The 22,356-nt window shown below is 43.0% G+C and overlaps 1 protein-coding gene across 1 annotated transcript in view; it reads left to right on the top strand.

Moving 5' to 3' along the window:
• SH3BP5 (SH3 domain binding protein 5) overlaps window positions 1–22,356 on the top strand; it is a 56,008-nt gene that overhangs the window by 10,555 nt on the left and 23,097 nt on the right. The window contains exon 3 of the mRNA XM_050892679.1: window positions 1,948–2,076. Within this exon, the coding sequence (XP_050748636.1) occupies window positions 1,948–2,076 (129 nt within the window). The remainder of the gene's footprint in view (window positions 1–1,947; window positions 2,077–22,356) is intronic.

Genomic DNA, 22,356 nt, shown 5'->3' with positions numbered 1-22,356 from the left:
TGGGGTAGGTCTCTAAGCACAGATTTGGTAGTGATGGTTTCTTTGTTCCAAGTGCTTATCTTACAAACATGGGAATTGAATTTTTTGATGAATCACTGCGTAGGGCTTTTTTTTAGTTAATGCGTATACATTTATGTTTTTCTTTAACTATTTGCTTTCCACAACTAGTATCCTAATATGCAGCTTTCACAAAGAAAGTGAAAGACAAACCTTCAGGCTCACTCATTTAGAAATTAGTTTTTAGTTTTGTTCCTGCACTTGTAGGAAAACATGTTTTTGTTAAATATACTTCAGTACTTAACATTTTTCTTGCAATATAGTCATCGTGCTTGCAGTCTTACTTCAGTTACTTGTGAAACTCATTTTGAGCAGTGAACCATATATCGTCCAGTACTTTAATTGGAAATATTCAAACTCTTCTCACTGAGAAAATCATTGACCTGATACATATTGTCTGAATGATACATTTCAGGCTTTCACTAAGATATGAGATTATTGACTGGATTAGAGTTAATAAAATAGTAGGTTAATGTGCATTTAATTCTCCATTTTTGACCTTGTTACCCATTTGAATACTTCCTCAGAATAAATTGGAGTAACATAAGAATCTAAAGCTATTTGCATTAGACTGAAATATTACCAATGCTGGTTAAGGTTTTAGATAACACTAAAAAGGAAGCAAAGAAGCTTTTACTGAAGTATGTTGCTTTTTCTGTAAAAACTAATGTATTATTGCAGTTTTTTCCACTTCTGAGAGCATAGTGGTAGGTTCCAATGTATTTTAATTCTTCCAATGAATAAACAGTTGTGCATTCTAGAAATCCTCAACAATAATGACAAAACCCTCCTGAATTAGAGCACTTCTTCAAGCCAGCTGCTTCCTGATAATCAACATGTCACTCCAGCAGTCTGCATAAATCCTGCTCTCTAATTAGAATTACAAGGCTTGTCCAGAGCTCACATGGCCCTTCCTCTTCATCTCCTTAAATCCTGGGCCAGGTCCCAGCCTGAACTTGCATCTCTCTGCAATAATTCCATTGATTTAGAGTCTGTGTTGGACGCTGAGATCGAAATCAGAATCACTTTGCTTAAAGGTGTGGAAATTTCAGTGGAGCAGAGAAAGTATTTTAATTGCTTCAGCTAATCATGTAAAGAGGGCAACTCATCCAGTTTGGAAGTAGCTGGAATTTACTTTTCTTAAATGTAGTAAATAATAACAATCAAATGGAAGGTAGGTGTCCTTACACATTGATACAAACCATAGCTGAAAAGACTGGCTTTTATGGCAGGAATTCTTGCCACGAGGACCTGGAAGCTTTTTGCTGCTATTGAAGTAAGTAGGGTGTGTTTATAAAAGGAAAGAGGAGCTGACTTGAAAATATACCATGTGGGAAGTGTCCAGTTCTTCCTGCAGAAAGCAGGTCCTGTCCATCCTCACTTGCATTGTGAAATGGTGTGTCTGGGGGAATAGTACTACAAGTGTGATAAGAGATGCTGATTTGCCAGCCTGCTCTGTGGATTTTGCCTGCCTGCTAGCCCCATTCTAGCATTGTCTAAATGAGATGTCTTTGCCATTGAACTCCCTCTCAGAACTTGTTATGCTGTTGTTTGCCTCCTCACCGAGCGAGTAATTTACAAGCTATTCCTCTCTGAGAAACCCTGCCAGAGGTGACATCTAGCACAGGCTATTGCAGGCTTTGTATAAAAGCTGTCTCTGAAAGAACAGATTTGGTGTCCAGGATGCTAGCTTTCGGATGCGGTTCCGGGTTCCTGTTATTACCTCTGCTGAAGAATTCTGGCTTAGTCCAAATGCCAGTAACTGTTTTGAATGTCTCAGCTCATGTATGAATCTAAAGACCAACCTGAAGGTAGGAACAAACAGGTAGAAATAAATTTTAAAGCTCTAATCTGTCTTTGTTCTTTCTTTCCTTTCTGCAACATTTGAAGGATGCACGCCAGAAGTTCCGCTCTGTGCTGGTTGAAGCAACGGTAAAACTGGATGAACTGGTAAAGAAGATTGGAAAAGCTGTAGAAGACTCTAAACCTTACTGGGAAGCTCGGAGGGTGGCCAGGCAGGTGAGAACTTTCCGCCTGACAAGCTTGTGCTGGTAGTTGGAGAGCACATACTGATTTCATTGCTTTCCTGCTATTAATAACATCTTAAGCGTATGCACTTGGCTGACACTGGTCTATGTCTGGAGTCACATGTCAGCTGTGTGAATCGATGGCAAAAATGTGTTTCTTCACAGCCACAGCTGCACATGTTCTTCAGTCTAGGAACAGCTACAGCGGACACAAACTATCAATAGCAAAAGACTAGTTCTGTTCTCCCCTCACTGTCAATGGCCTTTCAGAGCCCTGCTCTTTACTATCAATAGTTGTAACTGTTTGAAAATACAGTGTAGACTTCGTGTATCTGCTTTTTCTTCTTAAAGCAAAATGCTCAGCAGCTAAATGGCTGTAACTGGAAGCTGCTGGGAAGGAGGCTGGAGTGGAGCAGACCTGGGGAAGCCTGCAGGGTTTGGTACTGATTAGGTTGTGCTGAAGCAGGAATGTGCTAAATGTGGCTCTAAAGTGTGTTGATTTTGGGAGAAACTGAGCTCTGCTTTCTGGACTGTCATCAGGACCTTACCTCCCTTGCCCCAACTACTATTTGATTACTGATAGGCACCTAGAATAGGCCCTTTCCAAACAAAAAAACCTGTGTGGCTGAGGCAGGGAAGGATGAGGAGTAGAAGTAAGGGTGTGATCTACTGGCTGCAGGGGAAGTGAGAAAGCTTGCGAGACGTCAGGCAGCTTCTCACCTTAGGGAAAAAGTAGCTGACAGTTGAGTGTGTGGTGGCTTAGGCAGTGCTTCTGCTTGGTGTCTGTGATGGGTTCTGCTGGTGTCTGAGGCTTTTCGTTTTTTCCCCAAGGGGGAGGCTGTTCCTGGGTGCTACTTCTATTTTCTCTCAAGGCAGGGAGAGGCAGAAGTAGGGGAAGAGTTGCCTAGAGCTGCTGCTCCTGTGCTTGGCTGGAAGGATGTGTGGAGTGGCATCTGTGGCTGGGTAACCAGGATGTGATTGTATTCAAGGGGAGAGTGAAAGAGAGATGGGGTAGCATGTGTGAAATATATAAAAATTACAGAAGGATTTTGTTTGTAAAAATAGGTAGGGAATGCGGTTGAGGGATGAGAAAAGTAGTGTAGGTGTGCGCCAGGAGGCAGAAAGTAAACTCACAGGGTAAAAGAAGGGAAGAGAAGAAAATACATCCTCAGAACAAGGCATAGAAAAGGGAGGCATGAACGCAAGCTTCATTGCTTTGAAAGCTGACGAAGCAGGAATTGGGTTGATGGGATGTGGCATGCAAGATAATATGTGACCATGTTGATCCTTTAAATTGCATGGCATTGTTTTGGAGCCATTGTCTAAGGCAGTGGGGATGATGTGTGGGGGTTATTAGGCTTAATCCTTCAGACTAGCAGCCGTGTGGCAAATAGGTAAACTCTGCTTCAAAGCACAGTAAGCATGGTATCTACTACTCATCTGTAACTGCTCTCAAAGCAATCCCTGCTCATAGGGCCTATGGTGTGTGCTAGAGATAAACCAGTAGTGTGCTAGAGATAAACCAGTAGTGAGCTAGAGAATGGGAGAAAGTTAGTAACAAAATAAGATCAAGGAATTGTTTATATTGTGTTAATTAGTATGTTCAATTTAAAAAATTTTAAAAAATTTAAAAGAAAAAATCTCCTAAACCCCGCCTCAGGTATGCTCTTATACTTCTATTACTATAAATAGCTGTGTAAGGCACAGAATGCATAGGACTTCAGGAGTTATACTTGGAAAAGTCAATGGTAGAAATGCGTACTCTGCAGTACAAAAAAATCAGATGACTTTGAGGTCTGTAACATCAGGCACTGAGAGCAGTGAACTTTGTCCTCTGTCCTGAAGTTGGCAGCAGACTATGTCCTGAAAATGGAATTTTTTATTCCTGCGTCTTTGCTGCCACTGAAATCCATTCAGTCATGCTGGTTCAAAGGTGTTTTGCAAGAGCACTAAAAAAACCAGACCGCTTAAGGTCCTTAGATTTGTAGAATCACTACTCCAGTATTAGGCTTGTTAGAGAGAACCATATTTTTCTCTCAATCCATTCTGTCATTTGCTAGGTTTAAATGCTACTTATCCCAGATCTGCTAATTTGCTACACACTCAATTTTCTTTTAATTCCTTGATAGCCTTTTTTTGTTTTGGGTTTTTTGGGGTTTTTTTTTGTTTGTTTTTTTAAGCAGGGATTCTCCTTCTAACTATTCATTTCAGTTTTTTCCATTTTGTGTTATGGAGCTTGTCATGGAACAGAGCTCCCTCTTTGTATCTCCTCAGCAGGCAGAGCTGGAAGATGGTCTCTGGTTTCCCTGTGGCTCTTTGTCTAATAAAATCTTGAAATAGAAAATGTGAGGGCCAAGAGGAGTATTTGCGTTGAAGGACAGCAAATCTACCTGGAAACCAGGTGATTGGAAAGATTGGTACTGATCATCAGTAAAGCATCTGCCTGAAGAGTTTTTCTAGTCTTAATTTAGTCTAGAAAAGTTCCATTTAACTGGGAACAAATTGCTATATTAAAGTGGGGAGAAGGGGTGAGTGGGTAAGGAAATATGAACTGGAGGAATATACCAGAATATTAATATGCTTAGGTGCCAGTCCGCATCTTTCTTTTTACTCTGATTTGTAAAACTGTAGAGAAATCATGGGAACAGCTTGATATTTTTCCATTCAAATTTATAACATCTAGCCTATGAAGACTGTCTTCCTCCTTCTGTCTTTACAGTTATTTTAGAGCCATTAGGCTGCCTCTGAAAACATAGGCACAAGGTTCTCAGTGGTTGAAACAGCCTTAATTAAACAATAAGGGAAAAATGCATGACTGTACTTGTAAGAGAAAGGGAAGTGTAGATTCTTGTTTGTTGTTCTCAGTAACGGGAAGTAAAAATATGACCTATAAATTGTCTTCTGGGAACAAAGAACTGCATAATTAATGACATCTAGTTTTAAAAAAATGCAGGAGTTGCCCAGAGTTACTTGCATTTAAGATCTCAGTTGTAGGGTGAGTTGCCTGATGCAAGCTGTATTTAGTCATATCGAGGAGCTTGTTTTCACTTGGCACCAGCATGATTCTCTTCTAGAAATACTTGTTTTATCTATTAAGATAAAACCCTTTAAAAAGGTATGAGGGCACTGATGTGGGGTCAGCAAAAAACAGATCCCCAACTCCAGTACTTCCCTGGAGGAGCTTTAGGACCTTGAGCCCTTTTGTCTACTCACCCTTACCCCCATCTGGTGCAATCCTGTGTTGGCAGAAGATGGTGAATTCAAAACAAATTAATTCTCCCATGCAAAAGTCCTGTAGCATCTTGTTTGTGTAACGTATGCCAAGAGAGCTTCAGCTTGGCCTATCTCAGGGTGAAACTTTGCTTTGACAGAACAATGGTCCCTTAACGTTAGGATTTGAGTGCTTTGCCCTCTGAAGTGGTGGCACAGGGAATCAGGATGCTGTCTGTTGGCACCAAAGCAGTAATGTTCAGCTTTTGCTGAGACTGAAGTGAGAGCTGGCTAATATTCTTGCCCCTGTAGATTTCACGCAACTTCTGCCAAGACAACTTTGTTGTGATTCCTCATTTGGTATACCCGTGGGCCTTTTGTGTTGATTGCAGGCACACCTTACTGTTTTGGAGCATTTTGATCCAAATTTGTTGTTTAATCAAATTTTAATGTATTTCTGCTGCAAGAACTTTTTTGCATTTGGCATATTGTCTTTTCATGTTGTTCTGTAACTTATGCCATAATGCGCATCTTCAGTGGAAGAACCTTGGCATATAGCGGAGGACTGTGTATGTACACAAGCAATGACCACTTTGCAGCAACATGAAATTCCTATAATCCAGAAGGTGGTCCAGGTTCTAAGTGTGGGGAAGATCAAACTTCCCAAGTCTGTTTGTTTTTTTGTTTTGTTTTTTTGTTGTTGTTTTGGGGGGAAATTGGTTTTTTGTTTGTTTGTTTTTGTTTGGGTTTTTTTGGGGTTTTGTGTTTGGTTTGGGGTTTTTTTGCTAGTAATCTGCTTCCCTGGTTGACTAGTTGAAGAATTAGACTTTTCTTGCCCAAAGGTAATGGGGAAGGAGGGTGAAGTTGTCAGGAAACGTTAATAATGTAAACAACAGTGTAGGTCTTGAGCCTCTGCGGTAAGGAGTGTCTTAAGCCACTGTTGACTTAGCATTCTGCAGGGCTGGGACTGGAAAGCGCCTACGCAATAGTGTCCGCAATAGTGTCTGAGCAGGTGATAGAATTTGAGAAGTGTGTTACCTCCCTAGTGACAGCATGCTCTGGGACAGGATGCTGTGCAAAAGCAAGTGTGGTCTATTGCGTAAATCATTGGGCTGGTAGGAGCCGATTTTGTGCTGCTGCACGGTGTAGATAAATTACTTCATCTCTCTCTTGGTTCCAATGTAAAATGGAGCTGTCAAGCTGCTGTGAAGCTGAGTTCATTAAGGGAAGTAAAAGCACTTTGGGGTCATTGGGTGAGAGGTGCCATTAAAACACTGTTATCCGTACATCATCACTTGGGAACCCAGGGATAAACTGAACAGGAGGACTTGCCTTTCTGCTTTGCTTCTGCTGGAAAAAAAAATCTGATAAAATGTGTTCCCACCCACCCCCACAAATAAAACAATCCATGCATTTGTAGTGACCCTAACCTGAATAAAAGCCCTGGGAGTGTTGCTTTTAATTAAGCTTTAGCTGCTATTACTGAGCGATATTTTTGCAGAGTGAGGAGTTACATTTTAGCTCGCAGGACTGGCTCAGATCGGGAGTAAGTGCGGATGCTTTGCTCAGCTTTAGTACTGAGCTTATTTGGGAGGGACATGGTTTTTGCTTTGTGATATTCCCCTCACCCTCCACCTTATTTAGCTTTTACAAAAGAGTGTCAGAAAACTTGCTTCAGGCAAAAACAGATGAAAGATCTATGCTAGGTCATATCTATATGCATCTCTCAAAGGGACCCATCTGTAGCAAGTGTTCAGAGAGCAATATGTTGAAGGGTGTGCATGTTCTGCTTCCTCTTGGGTCACTCTTCCTGGTTCAATTTTACAACTAATTCTTCTTTTCATGTTGTTGGCATACTTTCTTAAGCAGCACCCTTTTATCTCAAAAGGCTCGGAAAAACACGCTGGAATTGATATGTACAATGGTTCTTCCCTGCTGAAGTCTAGGCATACCTGAGAGGAAATGCAGTTGATGGACAAGTAGATTGTGTTCAGCAGGGACAGCTAACCTGTCCTGTTCACTGCAACTTTTTATGTAGTAGAGCTCCTTCCTCTCACCTCACTAATAATCTTTCTCTCATGTAGTATTTTATACTGGATTGCAACATCTGTTTGAAGAAATCAGCTGACAGAATAAAGAATTATCAGAGATGAGCTTTCAGATATTCAGACCCTGGGTCTCCATTCTGCCTGTCTTCATAAAACTTAGGGGAACCCAGTTACCACTGGGAAATCATTTCCTCTCTCAAATGTGAATTTTGGTTGGATTTGACCACTAGGGTCAGAAGTTAATAGTGGACACCAGTAGACCAAGGTGGATGTATAGGATTCACCTTGATTAGCTTTACCTACTGAAGTGTTTAGAGTCTAGTCTAAGATAATCATTTGGGCCCTTAATCACTGACTGTAATCAGTGATAAGAGGTAAGTGCATGTGAAAAGCCTTCTGAAATACGTCCCTCCTCCTTAAATACAGAGGGAGTTCAGACACCTCATCGTGGGTTGTTTAGCCATTTTAAAGTTGTCGGGTGAATCCTGCATCAAGTGGTTCAATGAATCTTATATCCAAAGTGAATCAGGATGAAAAGTAGCTGCTGTAATCTTGTAGAACAGGAACTGAGGAGGAACTGAGCCATTTGATGGTGAAGGTGGGAGGGGTGTAAGCAGATAAGAGCACACTTACCTAGTTGGAAGAGTCTTGCTCAGCAGGTGAGACTGATACCATTCTTTGCCAGTCAGGATTGCAGTGCCTATAAATGAACTAAACTTTCCAAAGTGGTCATTGCATCTCAGTTTCTAGGTGTTGAGCTTGAGATGTCTGAAAGTAATGTGGCAAGTGTAGAAAGTTACAGATGGTAACTTTCTTAGCTCAGGAGACAAAAGCTTTTTAAATTCATGTAACTTAGAGGTTCAAAACTGCCAATCACCCTTAAAAAATTAATTAGTAACTGGAAACCGTGGTCTTGCCAGTGTTGCTTCCTGCAGCACGCAAGTTTCCCATCCAAATTCACTCAGTGAGTGAGAGCTAATTGGATCATGGCACCAGCTGGCTCTGCTGTAGACAGGAGGGAAGTATTGAGTGTGGGTGACAGCTCCTGGGTCCAGATCAAACAGTGGTGAATATCCAGGTCTTCCCCTCTGATTTCTAGGCACTAGATGTGTTATCTGTCAGTATATTGGAGGTAGCCATGTCATAAGGCATCTTCTTTTCGATCCTACTTCTATGAGCTGAAGTCCTGATGCTCATGTTTAAGACAACAAGGAGTTAAGACTGATTTGTATTATCTGGTAAGCTTATCTTGGCAAAAAAGGTGGAGGGAGAGGGAACTGGAGAAGCAAAAATTAAATGTCAGCGGAACTGTGACAGACTTGCATTCCTGTTTGGCAACTTGCCATGGAGCTAGTAAAAAGCAAAATTATTGGCACAGTTACAGTGGAACAACCAACTGACCTTGCCTGGCTGAAGGAGTGTTTCTGGTTAACTGTTTAGAAACCAAAAAACTATCTGGTGGATTCACATTTTCAAAGCAAGGATACAGAAACTTGAAAATTGACTTTGACAAACCTTCTACAAATCCTTCCAACTGTTTAAGAAAAAATGCAAACACCCAAAGCACTTGACTGCTTTCTGTGGCTGTAGTTTGGTGCTGCATTATCATTGGTAAGTAATGATCGTCTGTGCAGCACTGCTGCTAATGGACTGTTAATTCTGGTCTCTCTTACAGTTTGTTCATCTCACACATGGAGAAAGCAATAGAAGGTGATGTGTGCAAAAGTGCCCCTTTTATCAAATGAGAACAACTCTGGTCAATGTGGGGTCAGTAACTGCCATAGGCTCCTAAGAGTATTTCCACCCATGTTTGTGGTGGTGGAGCCAGCAGAAGGTATTCTGTATGGATGTTGCTCCTCCAGCCATTTGCAATGACCAGTCTAGGCTGGCAGTATAGGTTATGTTACTTGTGGTCTGCCTACGCTGAGAGTTTGCCCTTTTAATTGAAGATGCTGTATTGCAGCTGCCCTGGCGGCTCTTGGGGAGCCTCACAGTAGTGTGAGGATAGAGGAGGTAACGATTTCTGGTTTAGGAAGGTGGGGTGAATGGTGTGAGAAGCGGCTTGCTCCCCAGGTGTGTAAATCAACCAGATACAATCATACAGAAATGGCTGTGATTTGTTTTTAGATTACTTAGGCTGGTGGGGTGGAGAGGCCACCCAGAGGCAGGGGAGCAGCTCCCTTCCTGAACTGGGACTTACCTGTTGGTGGTCAAGAAACTTGTCTGTGGGGTGGAGGCTGACATGATGGCCTCGGTTAGCACTGGGGCAGGCCAGGCATGGGAGGGAGGGAGGCAGGCAGGCAGCACAAGCCTTGCCTGGGAAGAGATGGCTGGGGTGCTTTGAAGGGAAAGGAGACATGGAAGTTGCCATGTGGGCAGTTGGGGAGCACAGCGCTGTAAAGAAACGGTAAGGAGATGAAATGTAGGTGAGCTGTGCAAGAAGTGGTGCCTGAAAGGATGAAGCATGGAGGCTGCGGGTTGTACCTAATGGCCTAAGAAGTTTTGTGTGTCCTTTTTCCCTTTCTGCTCCCTGTGGACCTGCTCTAGACCTGAATCCCTTCTTCCCACCAACTCTTTCATTTTTTTTTGTTACGAAACACATCATTAAATCTTGGGGAAACCATGCCGATGTGACATCAGTCCTCTTGTGAAATGTGGAGTTCCCATTGCTGTGATTGCGAGGGGTGTTCTCAGTATATTCATCTCCCTTTCCACATGGTGCGTGGCTGGCTGTGGGGCCAGGCATCCGTCTGAAGAGGAAATAAGCCAAGCCAGGGAATCTGACAACAGTAATTTTATTATTGAGGGTGAGGAGTCACTTCCTGGACTTCCACCAGGGAATCCACTGAGTTTTGTAACCTTTATTTCTACAGTAGGATGCACTTTGGGTTAAGTAAAGAAAATGTTTTGCCACGCTCAAAACTTGATGGACTGCCTCTTGTGCTCTCTTGTCATGTTTGCTCAGTTGTGATTGAAATCCAGGAGCTGCTACCCTGCGTTCATGTATGTGTGGCTCAGTGTTTCACTGCTGCCAGACGGAGCTTGTGCTTGGTGTGTTCAGTTTGCTCCACTTGAATGCTTAAAACCTGAAAACTGTATTTCAAGTCTTGCATTATGGTTCTATTGCATTTTTCTTCAGGCCAAAGTTGTGACGATGCCTAGGAAGCAGGGAGCTCAGGAAGACTTAACTGGGTCAACCAGTTGGGTTTTGCCTGGCTGATTTATTAGCGCTGTTATTTGAGGACTTAAAGTTTAAGTAAATAATTTTACATTTGTGTTCTGGCTCTGTCAGCTGGTTGAGCAGAGTGATATTCGAGTGTCTCAAACTAGCTGTCCTTAAACTGCTGAGAAGATAACAGATGTTGCCTGGTCGGATTTGGAAAGTTACGCCAAAGATCTGATCTGTGAAGGAAAGCTCCTGAATGTGTTTGTCTTCCCATCAACCCTGCTAATGCAGGATAGTAGGTCAGTGTGACTGGCAGGTTTCTACCCTCTTAATCCTGAGCAGCTGGAAATCTGCCCCGCATTTGGAACGCATAACAGCTGCGACTTCACAGATGAACTGAAAGAAGTCCTTACCTGATTCATATTTAGTGCTCTGTTACTTACATTTCCTGCAGACTAGGTGGCATCTGTAGCAAAACCATCTGCAAATGCTATGTTCTTGGCACCTTTGGATAGTAAGAATTAATTTTTAGCCACTTGGTTGTTGAAATACCTGTATCAATAAATTCTGCGCATATATGTGCCCCCTCTAAAAGTTAGACCACCTGCGTCTGTCTATGCTTTCTATGCCTCAGTGAACGGGTCTAGTTATTTTGGGTTGGTATTTATACATCCTACATTTTCATTTTACGTGAGCACTATTCAGCTGATGGATGATTAGTTTGTATAAGCTATTGATGCAAAAACTGTAATTGGTCTTCTCATCAGTAGTAGAACGTGTGCCTTGGAGAGCTCCATTTTTTAAATTTGTTAACTGTGCACTGTGAATTAGAGGTTCTTCCCTCTTCCACTTTTCTTTCCAGAAGCAGAAGAAAATACTGTTTTCATCTAAGTGTTATGAAGAATTCATCTAGAAGAGATGAAAAAAATTACTCTCTTTTTTGGTGTCTCTTTCTCCCACTTTCTCCAACCCCACAAACCATCCATCAGTTCTTAGCTATTCTGGATGGCAGCACTACAAAGCCAGCTAGCTGTTCAACCTCCTCTCCATTAATTGTCAAGAATGCAATGACCTAATTCTTTTCCCTACCCTTCAAGAATGTTTTTTCTTTTTCTGTTGTGAAATACTAGAAGTGTTGTGCAAGTAGGTCTGAAATACTGGAATACTGGGGTAAGTTGGTGTAGAAATGCCCTCTGTTCTTTGGAGTAACAAGGAGAGGGCTAGGGCAGGAAAGTTTGGGGCTTTTTTGTTAGATGTCAGCTGATTTAGGCAGAAAAGTGATACAGGTGATCTGGCTATTATGCTTAGCCACAGATGCAATGGCAGATGCTGGAACTGGCGGGAAGGTGTAAGCAATTCTCAAAGGGTGCTGGGATGTGAAAATGGAGATGAATTCCTTTTTCCTCTGCTGTTGTCTGAGGATTTGATTAACATCATTTTGCATCCTCTTCAATTTAGAAAAACCCAAGAGATATAGATTGTGGGTTCCTTTGCATAGCTGTAGCACTTCGCATTGCTATTGCCAAAAGGCAAATATACAGCATTTCAAAAAACAATAATTTAAAGGAAAGATTGCCTTGCTTTATTCTCTCTTACTGTTTCCCCTCCCAGTCTTTTCTGGCCACTAGTAAACACTATTTCAAGAGATTGTACGCCACAGACAGGATCATCTGTTAAAAATAGGAGCTGGCATTTGAGCCCAGGTGACTTGAGGTCAGGGTGATATCTATGTACCTTTTTTGCATGCTAATTGCTCGGGGATGACTGCTGAAGGCAGCACAAGTCTTGCAACTTTGGGGAAGTTGTTCAGCCACCCCAATCTTTATTGTGTACAGTGGTCTAAATAGGTGAGAGTTTATTACGAAGTGATAAATGTTCGTGCTAGGGGCTGCTGCCAAAACAAATCTGATATGGATGTTGGTTACTGCCTTCTGGGTGTGTTTCATTATGACTTCTAGTAAAACTACAAATTTATGAGCTCTTGTCTGTTCTTGCTGGAAAAGATTATCTGAAGAGTCTAATTCCTCTGTAGCATATGTGGGAACGGCTCTGCATTGACTGTTTCTGTAAGAAAAATCTCTCTTAATTGCAGCAAACTTGCAGTTCTACTGTTAGAAAATAAATTTCGCTGCCAGGATGTGGAAGAAATGTCCATCTTTTTTAGCTGTGTCTGCTTCTGATGTTTGTTTTTTTTCCACTTGGTAAAGGGTGCTAATGGTTTGTTCTTAAAGGAGGATTTTATTGCTGTCAAGTGGAATTGACATTTTGTCTGTTCGTGCTGCTGCCTAGACTTTTTCCTTCAAGGAATGGACTTAGCCCTTCATTTGTCCAGGACACCACCCCTTTAAGTGGAGCAAGCCTGTTATTCCCACATGCTATGAAGTCGAATACAATTCCACTAGGAAAAATTTTGAAGGGTCAGTAGATTAGTTATCTTCAACAGGTCCCTTAGGAAAATGACTGTCTCATAAGTAGCTGTGAGCATGCAGTCAAAAATGTACAAGGTCAGCCTGGGCCCTTCTTCCAGAGCGTGTCCCTGCTATTGAGGATGGGCAGTTGCTGGTGCGTGTGAGGCTTTCTGGGGACTGGGAGATGTCCAGAACAGCCCATCACCCAGGTGAAAGTCCTACCCACGCACCTTGTCTTTGCTTATGTCAGTATGCATGCATACACAAGATATGCTTTCAGAACCAGGCTGCCAATCCCTTGCAAACCCTCTGGAAACTTCTGCTTAAAAACATTTGCTGCTTTGGTGGCAGTTATGTGAGACAACGATCCGGTGTTTCTCCTGAACGTATCTGTTGCATCTGTATGTGCTGAACATTTATATTCTTGGATAATTAGCAAAATCCACTAGGGCAGGTGGTGTACATCTTGCAGCATGTATTTGTGGGAGTTTGTTCCTTGCTTCTATATTTGATTTCAGCAAAGGAGGCTGCTGCTAGGTGCAGATGAGCATGCAGAGCCTCTGTAAACCTAGAAACCAGCTGTAAACCCTAGACTCGTTGAGTCACTGCCTAAGCTCTCAGAATGCAGGTGCATATTGGGGAGAGGATTATCCTGATATTTCTCTTTCTTAATAAGATATTTTACCTTGGAGAGAAAAAACTGGACATATTCTATGATCCTCTCTTCCAGAAGGCAGCAGCTTTATAATTTTGGCCACAAACAAATGCACAACTAACAAGCAGATGGCAGCGAGTGCCCAAGAAGGCTGTGTCTGGATGGTATCAGGATGAACAATTTGTCATATTCTGGTGCCATAGACTCATTAATTAGTGTAAGTAACTCCAAGCAGACCAGCAGCTCACAACAACCTCATGAAAAACGAGGGAGGGCCAAAAGGCTTGGTGTAGTATCTCCCATACAATCTCTGTGCCCAAATGAGCATTACCTCCCTACTCCTGTGAGGCAAGGAGCTAGGTCAATTAAAAACAGCGAGGAGTCCAGTATGTTTCAAATGACTGAGTGCACAGTGGTGACGATCGGCTCAGAGATTATATTCTTGCCCTCAGTTCACAAGATCCTAGTGTGCAGCCTAGATGGTAGCCACTAGAGAACAGAGAAGGGCTGGAAGCTGATTGTTTGGTCCAGTCCAGGATTGATCTTAACAGCGTTTAAGGAAATTGTATGTTTAGATATTTTCTTTCTCATTTCCTTCCATAGCTCCTAAAGAAGGGAGGTGGGATTCTGTCTTTGAGGAGACCAACTGTCTGTATGTTGGTAACAGAAGTAGCTAATGAAGTGAGCTGCTGGTTGTGCCCTGAACTTTTTGTCTCTTGGAATATGGCTTGGGATCCTGTCTTAAGGGAGTTACACATATCACCTAACTTTAACACAGAGCTAATGTCTCTCAGAACATGCTTTCTAGGTCTGCTCTTATTTCCTGAGCCTTTTTATAGACTACAGGTTTACCAGGAAAATAAAACAGAGCCAGGAGTCAGGTCAGTTCTATAACAATTAAGCTGTTAGAAGAGGAGGAGTGGATGTATGGATGGGACCAAAAAGCCCAGCACAAGAACAAGACACCTAATGAAAAGCAGAGACTAAAGGACATCTGGTTATTGTATTCCACAGGCATTTCATTAGGTATGCAGCAGGGAGGAAATGGTTTGTGCTCCAAAAAGCTCTAGCAAGGCTTATTTTCACCTTCTCCTCCCCTTCGCCTTCTCCACCCAAATAAAAATCTTCAAATCTGCTTTTGAAAAAGCAAATTTTAACCCATGTACAATTTTATAGCTTTTCAATAAACAGCTTAAAGAATACAAGGGTGTTTCAGACTCTTGAGAGACTGTATTTTCTGTCATTAATCTGTGATGATTGTTTGCATTACTATATAGCTCACAAAGCCTCATAGATCTGCCAAAATGAGGTCACTCCCGAGGCTTTGGATTTTATAAGTTGTTTATAAGCATCTGTACACAGCCTATAGCAAGAAGGGGTTTCTGTTTTTTTACTGCCTCTCAGTTCTGGTTTGGCTTGGAGTTTTTAGTCTGTAGGGAGAGGGGAAAGGAAGTTCATGGTCCTTAAAAAAAGCAAACAAAACCCCCACCCCTCAACTGCACCACTAGCCTGATTATTCCAGAAAATAAATGCGTGGGTCTGAGAATCTAGGAGAACATTCAGCATCACTGCAAATTTTTTTGCAACTATGTTCATTCTTTTTTGAGAAACTGCGAGGAAAAAATGGTGGTATTCGATAGAAATGCTAGTTGTACAGGACCTCTGGAGGTCATCTGATTCCAACATCCTGCTCAAAGCAGAGCTGTCACCGTTGCTGGACTGTATCAACCATGGCTTTGCCAAGTCTTGAAAACCTCCAGAGATGGAGATTTGTAATCTCTCTGGGTAACCTGTCTGTGGGTCACACTGCCCTCCTGGTAAGAAAGACTTTTTTAATGTGCAACCTGAACTTCTAAGCCTCCGTATGTAGCTGTTGCTCCACGTTATATCATCCAGTACTGCTGAGAAACATTCTTTTGACTGTCATCTTTGCAGGTCCCCTTCAAATTTTAGCTGGCAGCTAATTAGATTACTCCTTAGTCTCCTCCTTGCTAGACTAAAAAAGCCCACATCCCTCAGCACTCCTTGTAGGAGTCATTGTAGTCCTCTGGACCCTGGCTTGACATCCCTCTTGAACTGGGGGGCCTGGATGTAGTATTCAGTGTGCAACCTCACCAGCGCTGAGTTGGGAGGAATGATAACTTCCCATGATTGGCCAGCTGTGGCCCTCACTGCAGCCTAGGATGTGGTTTGCCTTACTCACAACAAGAGTGCACTTTTTCAGCCTGACACCCGTTGTAATGCACAGGTCCTTTTTGGCAGGGCTGATCTTCCCATCTGTGCTGATCATGGGATTATTCCACCCCAGGTGCAGGACTCCACACTTCTCCTTGTTGAACCTTGTGAGGTTTCTCTTGACCCAGTCGAGATTCACAAGGTCCATCTGGGTTGAGGTTCTGCCATTTTCCTTTTCAACCACCTCCTCTAACTTAGTATCATCTGCAGATTTGCCGGGGGTGCAGCTGTGGTGGTATCAAGATTATTGTTAGGATGTTGAGCATTATGGGCCCTTGTGTTGACGTCTGGGCTGCTCTTGTTACTGGCTGCCAGCTGCATTGAAACACGTTGAGGAGAACTGGAGCCAAAATAGCAGCACTCAGCGGCTAGTTACTGTGAATGCTGCAGCAAGCACTTAACAGCCTTCATCTTGTAGGCTTCTGAATTATTGAATCTGCTGCAGTGGTGGGCAAGACAGGTACACCGTGGTCAATGAGTGGTGATCCTGCTGTCCTCATCCCTGCCAGAAGCTTGTGCAGGATGCTGTGGCGCAGTCACTGCTATCAGAGTGATCCCTGAAGACAGGCAGTGCTACAGCAACTCTGGTGGGCGACTGATGGAGGAGAGTTCCTGTTTTAAAAGATGTTCCCTGTTGTGCTTTGCATAGCAAATTAACCGTGGGATGTTGTTAAAAGAATGGAAACATCTGAAACTTGCTTCCTTCTGAAGAGTGTGACTGGAACACAGTTAATCATTATCTATTTGGTAGTAAGCAAGTACGTGTTTGCTGGTAGCAATTAAACTATTGTTTTAAAGATTAATGAGTGGGAGAGACATTGGTTTCACAGTAACAAACAAGCGCCTTTTAGAGCAAAGGCCTTGGGCCAGCACGTGGTGTGCTGGTGCCTTGTTCTGAGCAGCAGCTGTGTGTTCCCTTCATGCTTCAGCTTACAGTGATTTTATAAACAGAGATTGTTGGTGCCTTCTATTGGCAATAACGCAGAGATGCTGAAATAAAGTGGGTGTCAAGACCTTGGCAGGGTGGGATGAGATAGGTTCACCTGGATAAACAAGAAGTCAGTTTTGTAAATACTTGAAAATAACTGATCTTTGCTGACTGCGGTTTCTAATGGGAAATTTGCTGGTTGTGTTAGTGATGCCCTTTTCATGAATTCATCAACACTTGTGATCTGGTCCTCTGGTGAGGGAGGCTGGCTGAGGGGAGAAGTTCTGTAGCAGGCTTGGCCCCACAAAACGTACCCTCTGCATCTATTTCTGGCAACCTGGCTTGGCAGTTAGCTGCATGCACATGTGCTCATGGGTCAGAGGCTAGGCAGTGTCTACCAGGGTGTATTAGATGTCAGCTAACCTCGCAGGAATGCTATAGCTGTGTTGCACCGTATTTCGGTGTCAGTGATACTGTGCAGTCCCGTAACACTAGGTAGGCAAAAACAAAAATTGGAGATTAGATAAAATGAGGAAGAGGAGTATATGTCTTGGTTGATGTTAATGCCGAAGATTCAAGTTATGTGTGGTAGGATGGGAAAAATCCTCTATTAGGTCAGCTGGGCAAGGGCTCTGGCTACAAAGGGGGATTGGGGCAATAAAAGCTATGTGGACTAAACAGAAAATTATATTTCATAATTAAAGAGTACAGGGTTTTCTGCTTTGAAAGTGGACAAGCAAATGTGTCTGTACTGGCCTGAAAATCTGTCTGTACGCTGCTGCCAGTTCCAGAAGAACGACTGCATTTTAAAAAGTGCCTGGTTTTGTTTTCTTCTATTAGCTTGCCATGGCCTACCTTTTTTGTTTTCATCACTATCTTTAGCTAACAACATAATCCAACTGTTGTGCACGGTTCCCTTCTGTGCAAGGCCCTGTGTAGACTAAGCGGAGGATTGCCCATGAGGGTGCAGCTTTTATCCCCCCCAAAAGAGATTTTCGGAACAGAGCTCCTTTCAGCAATACATTAATAGCTTGCAATTATGAGCCCTGTCAGTACCCCTTTAATTTTACATCATTGTTTATTTTAAAAGTTGACATGTTTTATATCGCAGTGCTCCATTTGCTTCTGCGAGTGCTGCTACTGTGTGTCACCTCTGAGTCTTTGGGAGCTGGCTGCGAAGTTCAGGGCTGTGCGTATCGGAGCCAGGGAGATCAGCGGCGGATGAGCTGGTGAGAGGAGATCACCTGTGCGGAAGAGCACAGGGTGAACAGTGGCAAAGAGAAAGCTCTCGGCCATGAGGAGAGGTAGAGAGGAGGGGGCTGAGCGGGCAGAGCAGGACTCTTGGGCGTGCTGCTTGTTGTAGGGAAGGGATTTACTGTTGTGGGAGGCTTGTTTGTAGCAGGTTGCTTGCAGAGTACTGAGTTGCAGAGGAGGGATGAACGCAGCGGCAGAAAGAGTTGGTGCTCTGTGTGGATGGCGTGTGACAGACTGCTGTGACGGTGGGATTCTCCTTAGCTGAGATCTCTGGCTGCTTAATTGGATTTCTCAAGGGGTCCCATTTTATATTTTACATTAATAGGGGAAGGGTCTGCAGTGGTGAAGACATTCAGTTGAGTTTCCTGGCAGAAAGCACTGGTGATGAGGCACAACGAGCTCCTTGTCACGGTGGCAGTGGGAGCTGGGGCACAGGTTCCCCATTTCCCAGGGTGTCAAGGCTTTCTTGTTTTCAATAAGGGGTTTCACTGGCCTAGCTCCTTCTGACTTTTTTGAAAGAGATGCTCACTTTTATATCGGGTAGACTCCATCAAGCACCAGCGATACGGGTGACAGGCAGAAAGTTGACATCCCACTTGCCTCCAACCTCCCTTGGAGATTTTTGTCCTCATGCCTAGTACATTTTCCCTCGTGCTACCCCAGGGCTAAACCTCTCTCAACTTGAACACCAGTTTGTGCTTGAAAGCAAAATAACCTAGTTTTCAGCCATTCATTTGAATTTTGAATTCTGGTCTTTTGAGAAAAACAGCCACTGTCGAAAATGATGAAGTTCATACACAATGTCAGGAGGTTGGATGGAGACATGAGCTCCTGTTGTTCTCTGTGGTTTTAAAAGCACATGAAGAACATGGCTACTCTCTCTTCCATCAAACTGAGTGACCTGCAGGCTTGACACTGAGAGCGTGAGAGCAATCTGTCGGTGATGGTGCAGAACAACTTGTACGTGCTGGAGGGAGTTTTAAATGAAGGCTAATTATTGAGTAACTGTACTAACTAAAAAGTGTTTCAGTATCCTTTTTCACATTGGCAAAACCACAAACCTGTTGATGTTTCTCTAATGACTAACGCATCATTCTTTACCCTAGCATTTGGCTTTTTTCTTTCCCAGGCTTTCAGTAAATTGCTTAAAATAAAAGACTGTAGACTGACTTCAGATAACTGTTGAAGCTAAATTGCTATTTGGACTAACTCTTTTGCTTAAACCAAAAAGCATTTTGTGTTCCAAAACAGTGTTTCCAAACTGCCATTGCAGAGTAGCATTCAACAAATACAGCCGGGAGAGAGTATTTAAGTATGGTTTTTCAGTTTTCCATTTGCCCACACAGTTATGGGGCATGAAGCTGAACGTGGCCAGAGTTACAGGCTTACCTGTTAACAGCTTCAGCTCTCAATGTCCTACAGGTCCATGTGCAAGTTGAAGTCTAGCTGAACTGTAAATTTAGCTTCCGGTTTTCTGATCATAAAGAACATTTTCCTGCTGTGCAGCCAATTGTGCTTTAGAGGCTTCATCAGAAGAGCTACTAATACTGCAAGCTACCGCTAAATGTTGTTTTCCGTGGGGATTTAGTAACTCAGCTCCTAATGCTCTGCAGACTTTTTGCTGGCTTAGATGTGTTGATCCCTGACCCGGGTATCTGTGCCAACAGAAACTTTCAAGTGCTGATGCAGTTACGGTGAGAAAACTGTACTTCTCCTGTGCTCGCATTGCCCCTGGGATCTGGTTTTACTGGAGTTTCGACAGCAGTTACTTGCTGGTGCGGTTCTGCCTGTGCTAGGAATGGGTCGCCAGTCTGTTTTCCTACGTTTGTAAGTCGTTTCTTGCGCGGGCAGGCTCGCTTCTGCAGCAGGGCAGCCATGGAGCTGAAGTCTTCACTGGGGCTAGGCTTTGACAGCCTTATTGCCTGGAAGTTATTGGGATATGGCTCCCTCTTGTAGGGTCTTCCATGAAAATCAGTCCTGCTCTTCCTCCCAACATCCTCAGCACTGTTCTGCAGTACTTGGTGCAGGCTCTTACTGGAGTCTTGCATTTTGTTTCACTTTTTAAAATCCCATCCCAAACTATTTTTTATGGAAAACTTTTGGCCTTTATTTGCATTTGATCCCTTTACTAGCATAGGTCAAACTTACTGGAAGAAAAAAAAAAAGTTGTGAATTTTCAGAGAATTCAGCAGAGGATATTTTGGAGACTAAGATTCAGGCTTCTTGCTATGTCCTTTTTTGGAAGCTTAGGTTGAGCCTTGTTTAAAGATCCTCAGATGGCTCTCCTGTGCTTGGTGGGTACCATGGTTTAGGTTAGTTAGTGGCTAAATTAAAATATTCTTTAGTCAGGCTTACTCTGAATTTATAAAATGTGTTAATACATTTGAAACAGACAGCTGGTGACTGGAGTGGTGAGGAGATGTAATGTGTGGATTTTTTTCTTAGACTTTCTAGGAGACCATATTAACGATGAATTTACACCAGGATGTTGTTCATCCACTAATATTGGCCCAAAGCTCTGTGCTGCTTTGGGATGTGCAGTCCTGCGTGGAAATTAACACTTTAATGCCCTGGCTCTTCGTGAAGGCTTTAGGCAGGGTGGTGTGGTGTAAGCTTCCTGAAAGCAGCAAAGGGCATGGTTAGATGAATTTTTCTTCTGTGGAAAACACCAGCAGCCTCTTCAGAAGGAAGTGCATCAAGGACCTTGGTTGGAAGGAAATTACTGCACTGATTGTGATGACTTTGATTTCCCTCCCCAGCTAGTAGCTGAAGGACCTCTGACACATGACTCCTATTTTTCCACAGTCACTTTGGGGTGAAGTACCTCTCTGTGATAGGGGGAAGGAAGTAAGAAGAGCTTGCTGCTATTTCAGGACATTGTGAGGGAAACTTAATGTGCTTTATTTCCTTTTGAGACTTGTGTTTAAATTAGGAGTCCGTCTCCCCTGCCACGGGGCAGGGAGGGAAGGGTTTTTTCCATTACCTTTACAAATAACTGTGGTGTCTCAAGTGTGAAGGTATTTGATGCAGCTGGTGTTGAGGAGGTGTAGCCAGCTGTTTGCTGGAGAAATGCACCATTGTTCTACTTATTTCTCATTTTGTATCAGGGATTTTTAGCCACTTCCCAAATGACCACCATTTCTTCACACTAAAACCTCTTCCTTTATTCATAAGACTTCATCTTCCTCAATTTAGTATTCTGCATGTCAGAGTCCTTTCCCCTGTTTCAGCCTCAGACTCCTCTCTGTATATCACGACACATAAAGCTTTATTTGTTATTTTGTTCTGTCAGTCATGTCTGGTCAAAGACATTTCCCGTAAGTATAAGCTGGGTAATTCCAGTTTATTTTTAAAAAATCATTGAAGTGTAAACGAAAACTGTCTTCACAGTGCTTGATGTTCAATTAATTGAATGTGAAGCTTACATCTGAAGGGTGGTGTTTCAGTGCGAAACAGCTCAAAAATACTCCTTTAAATAGAAATTTATGAAATATATAATGTAGAAAAGTTCAGGTAAAGATTTTACTTTTGAGCCAAACAAGGTGTTTGTGCGTCAACCTCAAAAGGGCTCTAGAGCAGTAAAGTGCTGATATAGTTAAGAGACAGCAAATGAACACAAAAGCTTCAGAAATTAAATTCCCAGTGGTGCCTTCAGAGGCTGAGGGCTTGTGTCCCTTTTCCAATTGCCTTGTCAATGCCACCTTCCCTAGAAAGTGATCCCAGCTGCTTGGCTTCCCTACCCTCTAATTCCAGGCTATTAGCCCTGTTATCCCAGCATTGGAGCAGCTAGGTGATAATGTGCTCACCTGGACGACGGCTGAAATCAGTTCGCTTAGTAAGGGATGAAGATGAACCAGGGTCATCATGAGAACAGGAAGAAGTAAAAGCAGAGTAAAAGCAAACTGTGGCCTGCACTTTGCTGCCAAAGGGATTGAGAAAAATGTGTTAGCGATATCAGTTGTGGTGTACCACTTGCCTGCCTCCGACTCCAATTCGTATTGAAGTTCTAGCATGTCCGGTACGGCAGCACTCAGCGGCAGCGTGACTTCATTCAGGCCACCATAGTCTCCTGTTAGTCTCCATTAGACTTTCGCACTGGCCATATGGGACTGTTAAAGGGTGGTCCTGCTGATCACTCCAGTTGACGAATCAACTTATGGATGGGAATCAGGGAGTCTCAGTTTGTGTAATATTGCTGCCAGTGCACCGTTGTGGTAGCGATTGGCACCTGTTGTTCTTCGACCCTTAGCAACCCCACAACCCAAGGGTCCTCAGAGAGACCAGGCAAAGTAGATAGCTGTTTCATTTCCTCTGTCTCCAAGGCAGCTATACCAAAAGCCTACCGATTCCCCTTTGGGTCCTTAAAAT

This window comes from Gymnogyps californianus, chromosome 2 (assembly GCF_018139145.2).
Source record: "Gymnogyps californianus isolate 813 chromosome 2, ASM1813914v2, whole genome shotgun sequence".
Taxonomy (NCBI): Eukaryota; Metazoa; Chordata; class Aves; order Accipitriformes; family Cathartidae; genus Gymnogyps; species Gymnogyps californianus.
This window is presented reverse-complemented; position numbering and strand designations above follow the sequence as displayed.